The 14,608-nt window shown below is 46.7% G+C and overlaps 2 protein-coding genes across 2 annotated transcripts in view; both read left to right on the top strand.

Moving 5' to 3' along the window:
- rars1 (arginyl-tRNA synthetase 1) overlaps positions 1-9,720 on the top strand; it is a 29,835-nt gene extending 20,115 nt beyond the window's left edge. Inside the window, exon 15 of the mRNA XM_080549719.1 lies at positions 9,470-9,720. Coding sequence (XP_080405845.1) covers positions 9,470-9,579 — 110 coding nt within the window. The 3' untranslated portion in view covers positions 9,580-9,720. The remainder of the gene's footprint in view (positions 1-9,469) is intronic.
- LOC308174584 (uncharacterized protein) lies at positions 779-3,988 on the top strand. Its single transcript, XM_080549681.1, has 5 exons — positions 779-1,716; positions 2,094-2,240; positions 2,358-2,588; positions 2,915-3,058; positions 3,562-3,988. Exons 1-5 carry the CDS (start codon positions 1,543-1,545, stop codon positions 3,568-3,570), a joined length of 705 nt encoding a protein of 234 aa, XP_080405807.1. The 5' UTR covers positions 779-1,542; the 3' UTR covers positions 3,571-3,988.
- Positions 9,721-14,608: the final 4,888 nt, after the last annotated feature.

Raw genomic sequence — 14,608 nt, 5'->3', positions numbered from 1 at the left:
TGTGTGTGTGTGTGTGTGTGTGTGTCTGTGTCTGTGTCTGTGTGTATGTCTGTGTCTGTGTCTGTGTGGGTGTGTGTGTGTGCGTGCTTGCGTGCGTGTGTGTGAATTATTGTCCACATTAGCCACCGCCACAGATGTACAGGGTTTCCGCGGATCCTTAAAAAGTCTTAAAAAGTCATAAATTCATGTATCTAAAATTAAGGCCTTAAAATGTCTTAAATTCATTAAAAATGTCTTAAACTGGTCTTAAATACTTTACCCAAACGTCTTAAAATTGTCGGGGCAGGACTATTTACTTTTACTTTTTCTCGCGGCATTTTTCTATTGAGCAAACGTTTAATTTCATTGAGTAGCGCGCAGACTCCTCCGCCTTGCGTTCCTTTGGTTATAGTCAGCTGCAGTGCTTGCTACCTAGCATTAGCCAGTCTGCGAGATGGGGAAGTGCAAGTTCAACGAGAGGTGGCTTGACGACAGAAGATTTTGCGATTGGCTTAAGTCCACCGGCTACCCAGAAGAAGCAAGATGCACTGTGTGTAGGAAAACATTCAAACTCGGCACCATGGGCATTAAGGCGGTTGAGAGCCACCTGCAAAGCGAGAGGCATAAAACGGCTGCTAAGGGCCAACAGCAGACGCCAGGAATCTCTCAGTTCTGCGTGTCTGCCCCGGGCTCAGCGCCCCAGACAACGGCTGCCGCTGCTAGCAGCACTGCTAGCGATCTCAGAGCAACGTTTGGTGGAACACCTACACTGAAATCGGAGATTGTGTGGGTTCTCAATACAGTGGTAAAGCACCAGTCCTACTCCTCCAACGAGGGGATTGGAGATATCTTTCGGATTATGTTTCCCGACTCCCAAATCGCCACTACATTTGCTTGTGGAAAGGACAAGGCGTCATACATAATACGTTTCGGATTAGCTCCTTACGTCAGAAACGAGCTGATCGCGAATGTGAACGAGTCAGTTTTTGTTCTAATGTTTGACGAGAGTTTGAATCATGCCACAAAAAACAAGCAACTCGACGTGCACGTGCGGTATTGGGTCGGCGATCAAGTGGAGTCGCGTTACCTGGGCTCGCAGTTCATGGGACACGCTAAAGCTCAAGATTTACTGCAACACTTCAAGGTAAGTGCATTTTGTCAATGACAAAGTATTAGCTTTACATTAATTTTGGCAGATACTGGCAATGTCATGTAGATTCAGTATAATAGTAGGCGTACCATAGGGAATGATGCGGTGTAGTCTAGTCATTTCCACGTTATAGAGAGCCACAGAGAGGGAGAGGGGACGCGGGAGCGGGCGGGGGGATGGTGGGGAGAGAGAGTATCTAAGGGCGTAGGGAGAGGGAGTAGATGGATGAGTTATAGTTTGTTAACTGAGGATGTGTGCAGACAGAATGTTAAAGTACATTGAACCATTGGCAATCATGCTATTATTATTGTTATTATAATCATCATTATCATCATCATTTATTATTATTGTTATTATTCTCATCATATTCATGTCATTCTCAGGAGTGTGTGGAGAGACTGAACCTGAGGAACATGGTGTCCATCTCCATGGATGGACCCAATGTTAACTGGAAGTTTCTGGAGCTTCTACAGCAAGAGCATGCTGAGCAGTATGGTGGTGCCCAGCTGGTTGTTGTGGGTAGCTGTGGGCTCCATACCCTACACAACGCATTCAAGTGTGGATTCTCCATGTGGCAACTGGAGAAGGTAAGATGATTATAACTATGGGAAGTAATCTTTCATTTGTCCCACAAGGCAAATTGGAATATTACAGCAAGTGGACACTTGACAGGATTTAAAGAGAGCATGAATTTACAGATGTTTCATACTATTAACTCCTAAGTTCTTTTTCTAAGGGTTTATGCAATCAAACGTGTCTGCACACATTATGTGTACAGTTCAGTCATTCTGTCAGTTTAGTTCTGGTATGTGTCTGTGTGTGTGTGGTCTACTGGGGAGCGCTGCTGGTTGAGCAGTCTGATAGGGCAGTGAGGAAGGACCTGCAGTATTGCTCCCTCACACACTTTGTGTCATTCCCCATGAGAGATGATGGCTAATTCAGCATTCTCCTCTCTCCCACCAAGGTGTTGAGAGCAATGCACTTTGTTTTCCACAATACACCAGCGAGGAGGGATGACTTCATTGCCCTCACCAAATCCTCAGTCTTCCCATTACCATTCTGTGGCCATCGGTGGATTGAGAACCTGCCAGTTGTGGAGAGGGCTATAGAGGTAATTAAAATCTTGATTTATATAGCACCTTTCTAAACAAAGTTACAAGGTGCTGCACAATGTATGATAAAATAGACATGCATGATAAAATAATACATACACATGGTGGAATTAAAGGTATGGCCATCACTGGTGAAGTATGTGGATGCAGTGAAGACAAAAAAGTTGCCAAACCCTGGGACAGCGTCATTTGACACCATCGAAGCAGCCCAGCGAGATCCGCTCATCTTGCCCAAGCTACAGTTCTTCATGGCCATCTCAAGGACCTTCACTCCCTTTCTCACAAAGTACCAGACTGACACACCAGTCATGCCATTCCTTGGCAAAGATTTGGCTGACTTGTCCAAGGTAATCAAATTAATAATGAACAATCAACAACAAAAGCAAAACAAGTTGAGTGTGTGTGGGCATGCTGAATGTGTGTGTGAGCAGGGAGAAATGGCAGATGCTACTGGGTGGCTTGATTAATTAAACTCGTCCTTAGTCAATACATAAAATTACTGAAAGATTATGTTTTGGCTAAGTAAAGGTTACTTATCATACTGTTATTGATATATTGCATATGTGATATGATATTATTTTAAATAAGTATATAGAAATGCATTTCATGGTTAATGTGGTTATCAAAGGTACTTGCTTTACAATCATCATGCATTTTCTTGTTACCCTTTCAGAGTGTGCTGAGGCGTTTCGTCAAGAGGGAGCATCTCAATGACATCACTCCACTGCAGCTGGTCAGGCTGGATGTCGCTGATCAGAAGAGCTGGGTCAACCCGAAGGAAGCCGACATAGGCCTGGGTGCTGAGGCAGCCCTCAAGGTAATTTAGATGTATTACTTAACTTTATATCAAATGATGGTCCATATACAGGCAGGAGAGAATACTGTGTTAGGCCATTCAGTTGTATTTAAAACACATTACCCATCTGTCAGGACCTCCAGAGAAAGGGCACCGTAGGGGAGCTCACTGCCCTAGAGTTTAGGAAGGACTGCATGACGGGTATGTCAAATATCCTAAAGAAAGTCCAGGACAGGAGCCCCCTGAAGTACCCCATCGTGAGACAGATGGCATGTCTGGACCCCACAGTCATGTACGCCGACCCAGACTGGTGCCAGGGAAGAATGAAAAGTCTAGTGCAGAAGTTACTGCAAGACAAGCAGTTGTCTGGAGGTGTCTCTGCTGGTATGAATAGTTAATAGAAAAGCTGGAAATGTTGTCCCTGATTATTAGCCAATGGACAATTGGACATAAGCCTGTCTGCTAATCAGGATTAATCATGTAAATAATATTTCACATATTTCCTTTCATCTGTTTTGTTATAGGTGATGTGATTATCCAACAGTTTGGGAACTTCCTGTCTGTTGAGGCTAAAAACGAGCACTTCCTGTCCTTCCGGCCCATGGAAACCAGGCTTGACGTGTTCCTGCATGGCTACCTCAGCCAACCCTACCCTGAGCTCTGGGGTTTCTGTCAGAAGCTTCTTCTCCTATCCCATGGGCAGGCGACAGTCGAGAGAGGCTTCTCCATTAACAAGGAGGTGGAGACCGTTAACATTCAGGAGGACACTGTCATTGCCCAGAGACTGGTCTGTGACTATGTTGCAGTTTGTGGGGGGGTTGCCAATGTCCCTCTCACCAAGGAGCTGCTAACTTCGGTGGGATCAGCAAGGTCAAAGTACAGAGAACACCTAGACCTGGAGAAGAGGAAGAGGCAAAGCGCTGCACAAGGGCAGAAAAGAAAAGCAGCAGAAGAGCACATCATCACACACACACACACAGACACACATACATCATCGAGCTGAAAAGGAAGAAGCAAACTCTTCTAGAGGTATCTGATTCTCTGGAGAAGGATGCAGACAAGTTTGCTGAGCAAGCTGAGGGGAAGTCCGGCACCTTGATGGCTCAGCTCATCACAAAGTCTAACGTCCTCAGGAAGAGATACAAAGAAAAAATGTGTGATTTGAAAAAAATAGAGGCAGAACTGGAGAGTAAGGCCACAGAATTGAGGCTCATGCCGTGAGTGTGTTAAGTAGATGGGTTTTTTTTGTTAGATGTTTCCGACCAACTAATTGCACTTTTAATTTAATTAAGTTATTGAACCAGAGCTTTTATGTTCAATAAACAAAACAAGTAAACTTGAATGAGTCTCATTGATTGACATGCTATGCTTGTATTGTAGTACAGTGGAATCCCCTAACCATCGCATATATATATTTTTTCGGTCTTAAATTCCATTTAAAGTGGCATTAAAAAGGTCTTAAAAAGTCTTAAATTGAACTTGCTGAAACCTGCAGAAACCCTGGATGTAGTTCTTAAAAGTGTATTACAGAACTATAAAACTCTGCCCGACGTTCCGTAAACTGTTGTAAATTATTCTGGACAAGCTGCTGTAAATACCAGCGGGTAAAAAAGCTTTTTAGCTTATGTTCTCTTTTTTATTTTGCCTGTTTTGTTCTTCAACATGTGGTTGTGACACACTGAGAAACAGCAATGAGATGGAACCACTGTAACATTAGCCAGGCCGTGTGTGTGTGTATGTGTGTGTGTGTGTGTGTGTGTGAGAGAGTGTGACCTCCATCTCTTCAGGCTACACCTGAACTGTCCCTCCTAAGACCCCTTCATCCCTTCCCCAGCCCCCCCGTTACAGTTTCTCCACTCTAAATAAATTATTATTATTATTATTATTATTATTATCATTAATAATAATAATAATAATAATAATGATAATAATAATAAGAATTAATCTAACATTATTACTGCCAACGTCCCCTGGTCCTAGCATCGATTTATTTTTCTTATGATGACTGATGGATAGATAGATAGATAGATAGATAGATAGATAGATAGATAGATACATGGATAGATAGATAGATAGATAGATAGATAGATAGATAGATAGATAGATGGATAGATGGATAGATAGATAGATAGATACATGGATAGATAGATAGATAGATAGATAGATGATTCACCAACTACAAATGTGGTTCACTTAACCCTTGTGTGGTGTTCGGGTCAACCTGACCCGTTTTCAATTTTTACTTAAAGAGAAATGGTACAAGAATACATGTTATCAATCTGAAACTCCATGGCCTTGGCTCATTTTATATGAAAAACAAAAAACATTTTTTTTTTTTTTTTTTACACATCCTACAATACCCCAACACATTTATGTCCTTCATAAGGTGTTCGGGTCATTTTGACCCGGATACACAGAGACACAGAAACATACACACACTCACACTGACACTCACTCACTCACTCACACACCTCTGCTCTGTCGTTCCCGTGCCGAGAAGCCGTCTGCTCTCGCACTCTTTACCCTTTGAAATGGAACATTGTATAATGATAATAAAGAATAATATTGTACTGGACTCCTCACACCTGCACAAGAAGCCGTCTGCTCTGGCTTTCCCGCGCCAAGAAGCTGTCTGCTCTCGCACTTTTTACCCTTTGAATTGCAATGTTGTAAAAAAATGTATAATAACATTGTACTGCACCTGCACATCATGGGAGGGATAAAAGAGAGAAATAGCTCTCCATCCCAGTGTATAGGTCATTTCAACTACAATCCTCCACCAGCAACATGAAGAAAATATTCAGTGTTCAGAGGGCCGTGGAGATACTATTTGAAGAGAGTGAGCAACATAGTGAAGTTGAAGGGGGGGAGGATGTTTCAGATGAGGATAATGTAGAAATTAATTCAGAGTATTCTGATTCTGAAAGTGAATTTGGAGATGAGTTTCACTCTGAGCATGCAGCAGAAGGATCCCCACAGCCAGCCACTGGAAGAGCCCCACAGCCAGCCACTGGAAGAGCCCCACAGCCAGCCACTGCAGGAGCCCCACAGCCAGCCACTGCAGGAGCCCCACAGCCAGCCACTGGAAGAGCCCCGCAGCCAGCCACTGGAAGAGCCCCGCAGCCAGCCACTGGAAGAGCCCCACAGCCAGCCACTGGAAGAGCCCCACAGCCAGCCACTGGAAGAGCCCCACTGCCAGCCACTGGAAGAGCCCCACAGCCAGCCACTGGAAGAGCCCCACAGCCAGCCACTGGAAGAGCCCCGCAGCCAGCCACTGCAGGAGCCCCACAGCCAGCCACTGCAGGAGCCCCACAGCCAGCCACTGCAGGAGTCCCACAGCCAGCCACTGCAGGAGCCCACACATATTTGTCCAAGAATGGCCAAATTGAATGGTCTTCATCCCCAATGAGAGAGCCCCCCCGCTCAGCTGCTAACATTATAAGGATGGTACCAGGGCCCACACGATTGGCAGTGACTCATGTTGACGATATCAAGTCATCCTTTGAGCTGCTGATTACTGATTCAATTCAGAAAATAATTCTTGATATGACCAACCTTGAGGGGAGACGTGTTTTCGGGGAGGAGTGGAAAGAAATGGACAACACACACTTACAGGCCTATTTTGGGATCCTCATCCTAGCAGGTGTCTATAGGTCAAGAGGGGAGTCGACTGAAAGTCTGTGGGATGTGGAGACAGGGAGAGCAATTTTTAGAGCCACAATGTCTCTGAAGAGCTTCCATATCTACTCGAGGGTCATCAGGTTTGATGACCGGGAATCAAGACCTGTTAGACGGCGTAGGGACAAGTTGGCTGCAATCCGCACGGTGTGGGACAAGTGGGTGGACCGGCTTCCACTTCTTTACAACCCTGGGCCCAATCTAACTGTGGATGAACGGCTTGTGGGGTTTAGAGGTCGTTGCCCCTTCAGGCAGTATATGCCCTCCAAACCAGCAAGGTACGGAATACAAATCTGGGTTGCCTGTGATGCCGTTTCATCGTATGCATGGAACATGCAAATTTATACAGGGAAGCCAGAGGGAGGAGCCCCTGAGAGAAACCAGGGGACACGGGTGGTGTTGGATATGTCACAGGGCCTCAGTGGCCATAACATCACCTGTGATAATTTCTTTACATCCTACAGCCTGGGACAGGAACTTCTCAAACGAAAGGTGACAATGGTTGGAACAGTCCGAAAAAACCAGACGGAGCTCCCACCCCAGTTTCTAAATGTGAAGAACAGGCCAGTCCATTCCTCCAACTTTGTGTTTACAGCCAACACTACCCTGGTGTCTTACATACCAAAAAAGGGCAAGAATGTGATGCTCATGAGCACTCTACATAGGGATGGAAGAATCAGTGGCCGGGAGGACCGTAAGCCAGAGGTCATACTTGACTACAACGCCACCAAAGGTGGAGTAGACAACCTGGACAAGCTGCTGGCCTGCTACAGCTGCCAAAGAAGAACTCTACGGTGGCCTCTCGTGATCTTCTTCAACATCCTGGATGTTTCAGCCTACAATGCATTTTCAATCTGGATGGCAGTCAACCCAGACTGGAACCAAAGGAAGCTCCAAAGACGACGTCTTTTCCTTGAGGAGCTAGGTATGGCACTGGTGACACCGCATATCCAAAGGAGACAACATATGCCCAGGACCCCAACTTCTCTAGCCATAGTGAGGAGGATTACAGATGCTCCACCTGCACAACCCACACAACCACAATCTCCAGTGCCTGAGGTAAGTCTTTTCATTATTCTAGACTGCAGCCGATGGCAAAAAGAGGAAGCGCTGCAAGGTGTGTGGACCCTCAAAGGACACAAAGACAGGGACCACATGCAGCAACTGCAAAAAGTACATTTGTGGTACACATACTGTCAAATGCTGTACTTCATGTGTTGTGTAGACAGACATGCCCATGCACACACAATTGTAACCAGTGTTATTTCAGTGACTAAAACAGTGTACCTTCCACATGTTTTGTGTTTCAGCATTTGTAGCATTATTCTTGTTCATCACCTGTATTTTTTACAGCTTTGATTATAATGCTTTGAAAATCAATTGAGAATATAAGTTCAAAATAATAAACATCAATAAAAACATTGTTTCATTTACATTTTTCCCAGATAAGTATGATTTATGACAACCAAGTCTTTATTATAGTGGATTTTGCAGCCCCCTAGGTCCACCAGAACAAAATATACACTTTTGAATGTGAACACAGTACCACAGTATTGTGCATTAATGGGTACAGTACCTGTTTGTGCCCACAGGAGGCACTCTTTAATATTATGGGCTATTTTGGGGCTATCTTGCACCCTGAGCATACTCCCTTGTACGGGTCACCATTGGGACTAGGAGCACCGTGTCAGGAAAAGTGCTTTCAAAACCCCAATGATGTCCCGGGTCAACTTGACCCGAAGAGTACGAAAGGGTCCAAAAAGTGAACACCACACAAGGGTTAAAAAACGTAGTTCTTGTAAGTCGAGGCATCTGGGTAAAGGAGAAAGGCGTCTGCTAGATGTCTGAGATGTGAATGTAGGCGACTGTTTGGAGAGACACTGCTCTGCCACCCGCCTGCAGGGATGCACCCAAGTGCTTGCGTGGCTCCGGTGTGAATAATGCTGGCAGCCTAACAACACAACAGGTCCGCTCCTGCTAATGAGACTCTCATTTCGCCGTCTGTCAATAATCACGTTGATGTCTCCCCGCCCCGGTAATGACCGCCCGCTGTAATTGGTCCTCTCCTCCCTCCGGTGTGTGTGTGTGTGAGTGTGAGTGTGTGTGTGTGTGTGAGAGTGTGTGAGAGTGTGTGAGAGTGTGTGAGAGTGTGAGAGTGTGTGTGAGTGTGAGAGTGTGTGAGTGTGTGTGTGTGTGTGAGTGTGTGAGTGTGTGAGTGTGAGAGTGTGAGAGTGTGTGAGCGTGTGAGCGTGCGTGAGTGTGTGCGAATGAGTGTCCCTGCGTGCGTGCGTGCGTCTGTGAGTGCGTGCGTGCGAGAGTGAGTGTGTGTGTGTGTGCGTGCGTGCGTGCGTGCGTGCAAGGGTGTGTGCGCCCATTAGTATTGGATGTCCTGTGTAGTGTGTAGCGATGTGCCCGGGGGGGGGGGGGGTCCTGACGGTGCATACCAACACGTGGTTATTGATGTCATGACGGAACGGTCCTGTGATAGTTGTGTTGTGTGAGAGATTGACCTCTGACCTGTGTGTGTGTGTGTGTGTGTCTGTCTGTCTGTCTCTCTGCCTCTCCCCCTCCAATCTTTCCCTTCCGTCTCTCTCTCCCCCCCCCCTCTCTCTCTGTCCCCCCCTTCTCTCTCTCTCTCTCTCTCTCTCTCTCTCTCTCTATCTTTCCCCCCCCTTTCTTCAATCGTTCCCTTCCATCTCTTCCTTCTCTCTCTCTCTCTCTCTGCCCCCTCCCTCCCTCCCTCCCTCCCTCCAGGTGAGGTGGTGAAGGTGAACATGTGGAGGATGTTGCTGTGTGATGCCACGGCGTCCATCATGGCCAAGGGCTTCGACATCCTGGGCATCAACCCCGTCTCCAGGATGTGATGTCACACACCACACCACCCACGTGTCACAATGGGCCTTCCTCTTCCTCCTCCTCCTCAGTCCCTCACTCACAGACCAAAATATTCAAATAACCGCCTTCCTCCCCCTCCCCTCCCCCTTTACCGCCATTATTAAAGTCAATTTGGGATTTTTACTGCATACCAAATAAAAAGAGAAATGACTGCTTGTAAAACAGGGTCTGGCACTGCGCTCATCTTTCTCCATATAAACGTCAGAATGGCAAACGGCAGATTGACGAACGGCTCAGAGAGTCTGCCAAAACAGCACTACTGACCTGGCCCACAGCTCAATCACTCTACACACACACACACACACACACTCACTCACTCACACACACACGCACACACACACCCAGTCGGAGATGAATGTGTTGTGTTACAACAATGACCTTTGTTTAAGGCAGTAAATCTCTGACTCACTAACCCGGCCAGATACCATCCATCACCTGAACCTTGGAGATCCACCCGGACCCTCCTTTCATGACTTTTCCTATCTATGTGCGTTCTACCAACCCAGTATCCAATACATTTTCAAAAACGACTTCAGGATAAGATAGTATAAAGCTGTTTTGCATTTTTTCTGTGTAGGAGGCAGGCTAAAAAAAAAGAAGCGCCCTCTAGTGATCTCTGTGTGTAAATAGCAGATCTACATTCTAACAAGGGGGTCTATTTGACCCCCAAAGCGGCTCGACTAGTAGGTGAAACAGGCACGGCTGTTGTAGTGTTTTATGAATGAATGGTCTTTATTGTCATTGATATAGTACAGGTACCAAACAACTCACAATTTTAACCAGTGAGTGATGTTTGTCCATGCGTTGAACAGTGGTTGGGTCTCAGGGGAAGGGCTGGCTGTGGAAGAAATGAGAGGACGAAACCGTCCCTCGTTGGAATGCTCCGGAATGGACCCAAACGCGTCGTGACGTTAGAATTATAAGGTTCTATCTCAATTTTTGTCAAAATTGAGTTTTTTACATAATCTGATCCATTAGGTGTTTATTAATGCCTGTGTGGTGTTATTTTTAAAATGTTGACATTTTCGAGTTAGTAATTCATAAAATACAAAGGTTCCATCTCACAAAACATAATGGAATGTAAAAACTTTGACGCTCAATATCTCTGAACTACCCTAAATGGAGATAGAACCTTGTGTTTGAGCTCACGGTGTGTTTGATGCCGTGCTTCATTCCGTTCCACGCATTACAACGAGCCAGGTGGAGGTGTGTCCACTCTGACACCGGTTCTGCCTATAGGACACTGGCTCTGCAACAATGGACTGCACTTATATATAGAGCCGTATTCCAAAGTGGCCCTCTCATTCACCCATTCACACACACACCAATGGTGGCAAGCTACCATGCAAGGAGCTGTCATTGGGAGCAATTTGGGGTTCAGTGTCTTGCCCAAGGAAGGACACCTCGATATGTGGCCAGCCGGGGATCGAACTGCCGAACCACGACACGTGGCCAGCCGTGGATCGATTTCGGCGAACCAAGGCTGCCTGCTATTGGTCAGTGATGGAGAGAGTGACAGGTGTAAACATTTCTTCCTGCCTGTTCCTGTAAAGACAAGAAATGAAGGGCCGGTTTCACAGACAAGGCTTAAATACATCACTTGTTATCAGTTTATCACAAAAAAAGACAACTCAAAACTCAACACATGTATTGCAGCGGAATTTTGACAGGGCCGGACAAACATGATGATGTCATAATGGCACCATAACTGGGTGGGGCAGCAGTGATGCAATAATACAACAAACCAACTTATGCCAAGGTTCCGTGACAGGACAGTCACTTCATAACCAGCTTCCGTTGAGTCTACACGCTTTGTACTCCTCTGAAGAGAGATTGTGATCGATTCATCTGTGATTAAGCCGTTTCATGGGTCAAACACAAAGCGACCCGAGAGTCTCCCCCAGGGAGGGACTCCCACCCAGGGACAAAAGCAGGACGAGCCAGAAGAAGAGTAGCCCTCCAGCCATGGTGTTCCTCCAGCTGCTAGCTCTCCTGACCTGCTGTGGAGGGGAACGGGAGAGAAAGTCTTCCACCTCCGAGAACGACGACTCCTCCTCTCACGACCACTCTGACCGCCACTCCGACCGCGGCACTGACCCGAGGCCTCTCGCCGGAGGAGGGGACGGTAAAAGAAAGGGGAGAAAGAAAAAACAAAAGAACAGACAGGCCAATGGGAGGGAAGACAAAGGCCTTCGACCCGCGGATCGAAACGAACCCCGCCGGCGTACACCTTCCCCGGACACAGGCCTGGACGAAGACGGTCGTCTAAGACAACGAGCTAACTCTCCCGAACCGAGAAGGACTTGGACTCCCGCGGCGGAGATTTTCCTCAGGCCAGAAGACTCTCCTCCGCTGGGTACACCGCCCGCCCGGGCCTCCCCGGCGTGGAGCGTAGCTGAGGTAGCTGAGCCCCAGGTCGACTGGCAGCTGCCCGGGGTCCCCGACACATCCACCTCATCCACCTCTGCTGCCAACTGCGCAGCTGCCTATAACCGGCACGTCGCTGCGGCTAACTACCACAAAGCTGCCGCTGACCGCCACGCCTCTGACGCCGAATACCACGCCTCTGCCGCTAACCGCCACGCCTCTGACGCTAACCACGCCTCTGACGCTAACCACGCCTCTGACGCCGAATACCACGCCTCTGCCGCTAACCACGCCTCTGACGCCGAATACCACGCCTCTGCCGCTAACCACCACGCCTTTCTATACCACTCCTCTGCCATAACCCACCACACCGCTGCCGCTAACCACGCCTCTGACGCCGAATACCACGCCTCTGCCGCTAACCACGCCTCTGACGCCGAATACCACGCCTCTGCCGCTAACCACGCCGCTGACGCCGAATACCACGCCTCTGCCGCTAACCACCACGCCTTTCTATACCACTCCTCTGCCATAACCCACCACACCGCTGCCGCTGACCGCCACGCCTCTGACGCCAAATACCACGCCTCTGCCGAATACCACGCCTCCCAGTACCACGCCTCCGCCTCTAACCGAGACAGACCCGCCTCCGAGACCAGCGCCGCCTCTACAGACGCCGAGGCCCAGACATGGACGGCCGACTGTGAGACCGAGACGTCGGCTCCAGACACAGACGGTCTGTCCTCCAGGGCGTCTACCGTGCTGCCGGCTCTCGTCAGCGAGGAGGAGGAGGAGAGCGATGACGAAGGGGTCGTGGACAACACGGTCGTCACATTGAGAACCTTCGAGACGAGGGGTAGGCGACTGAAGTTTGATGGCTGCTCTTACGACCTCGTCTTCAACAAGACCTAGTCTTCAACATGACCTCGTCTTCAACATGACCTCGTCTTCAACATGACCCTGTGTCTTCAACATGACCTCGTCTTCAACATGACCTAGTCTTCAACATGACCTCGTCTTCAACATGACCTAGTCTTCAACATGACCTAGTCTTCAACATGACCTCGTCTTCAACATGACCTCGTCTTCAACATGACCTCGTCTTCAACATGACCTCGTCTTCAACATGACCTAGTCTTCAACATGACCTCGTCTTCAACATGACCTAGTCTTCAACATGACCTAGTCTTCAACATGACCTAGTCTTCAACATGAACTAGTCTTCAACATGACCACTCTGTCTACAAACCACCAAGGCATCAACTAGACTAGAGCATCTTCAGCTCCAAAGAAATATATGAACAAATAAATAAAAGAGATTCTGTGCAACAAATTCAGAGCAGTGTTGTAACTGAAACTGTAGATTTATGGATTTTAAATAATTCACAAAATAAAGTAAAAATATTGTTCCCCACGAATGATGGGTGGCCCTCGATAAGAGGAGGGTGATGGGGAAAACAGTTTTTTTGGCAGCCAGGTAAATCACTGGAGGATCGTCTCAATACTCTAGAGACCTCTCCTTACCTTGTTTCCTCTCCTTAAATCGTCTCCTTTCCTTAGTCATCTCCTCTCTCTACTTTATGTAACACACTGCTGTAACAACTGTCACAGAGGCTGTGTCTCAATACCTGACAATGAACCTTTGTTGATACGAAATCCAAACTTTTTTTAGTTCATAAAAGCTCTTTGGGCCGGTTTCACAGACAAGGCTTAAACCTAATCCTAGACTAAAAAGCGTCTTCAATGGATGAGTTAGGACTAGGCTTAATAAATGACCTACAATTGGTCATATTTAACCTCCTAATCTTCTGTCTAACATAATAAATAATCTGCTTGTTTATAAAACTCTCACTGGCACAGCATCAGAATATCTGAAAGATCGTTTGCTAGCATATCAGACCAATAGAGCTCTCAGGTCTTCTGACGCTGGTTTTCTCTGTGTACCACATGTACAAAAGAAGAGATTTGGTGAGGCTGCATTCTCATCTTATGCACCCAAATTGTGGAATGCACTGCCAGTTTACGTTAGGGATGCAGCCTCTGCAAATATGTTCAAGTCAAGACTAAAAACCATCTTTTTAATATTGCCTTTAAATGACTAATGAATACAATTATGATTATTATAATGATTGGAGCACTTTGAGCTGCAACGTTTGCAGGAAAAGCGCTATACATACAAAAGTTATTATTATTATTAAAGAAAATGACGTGTAAATGTATGATCAAACTGAGCTCAAAAAGTGCTTAGCTTCCCCTTTTAAAATAGTGATATGTTGTTTTCCTAACGATCTCCTGCTGGGGTTTCTGTTTTGGCTTGTTCACCATGATACACTTATACTGTTATTTAGAGGCATCTGCTAAATGCCAAAAAATGTATATGTACTGTTGATTAATCACCAAGACCACCAATGCATTGACTATGTCTAGAACACATGATGATGTGTACTCTGATTTAGTAGTTTAGTAGTCCACACGTGTTACTATGTTCCTATACTATTCCTCATTCCCTTCCATGCATTACAATGAGCCAGTCCTCCGATTTCTACCTCCACCAGCCTCTACTGGTAGTGATATCGTCTGCTCACACCACAGCAGCAGCTGAGGTCAAGGCCAGCTAGGTCACAGAGCTGA

The sequence above is a fragment of the Nansenia antarctica genome (assembly GCF_963989245.1).
Source record: "Nansenia antarctica genome assembly, chromosome: 20".
NCBI classification, from domain to species: Eukaryota; Metazoa; Chordata; class Actinopteri; order Argentiniformes; family Microstomatidae; genus Nansenia; species Nansenia antarctica.
Note: the sequence above shows the minus strand (reverse complement) of the source record. Positions and strands in the feature narration are given on the sequence as shown.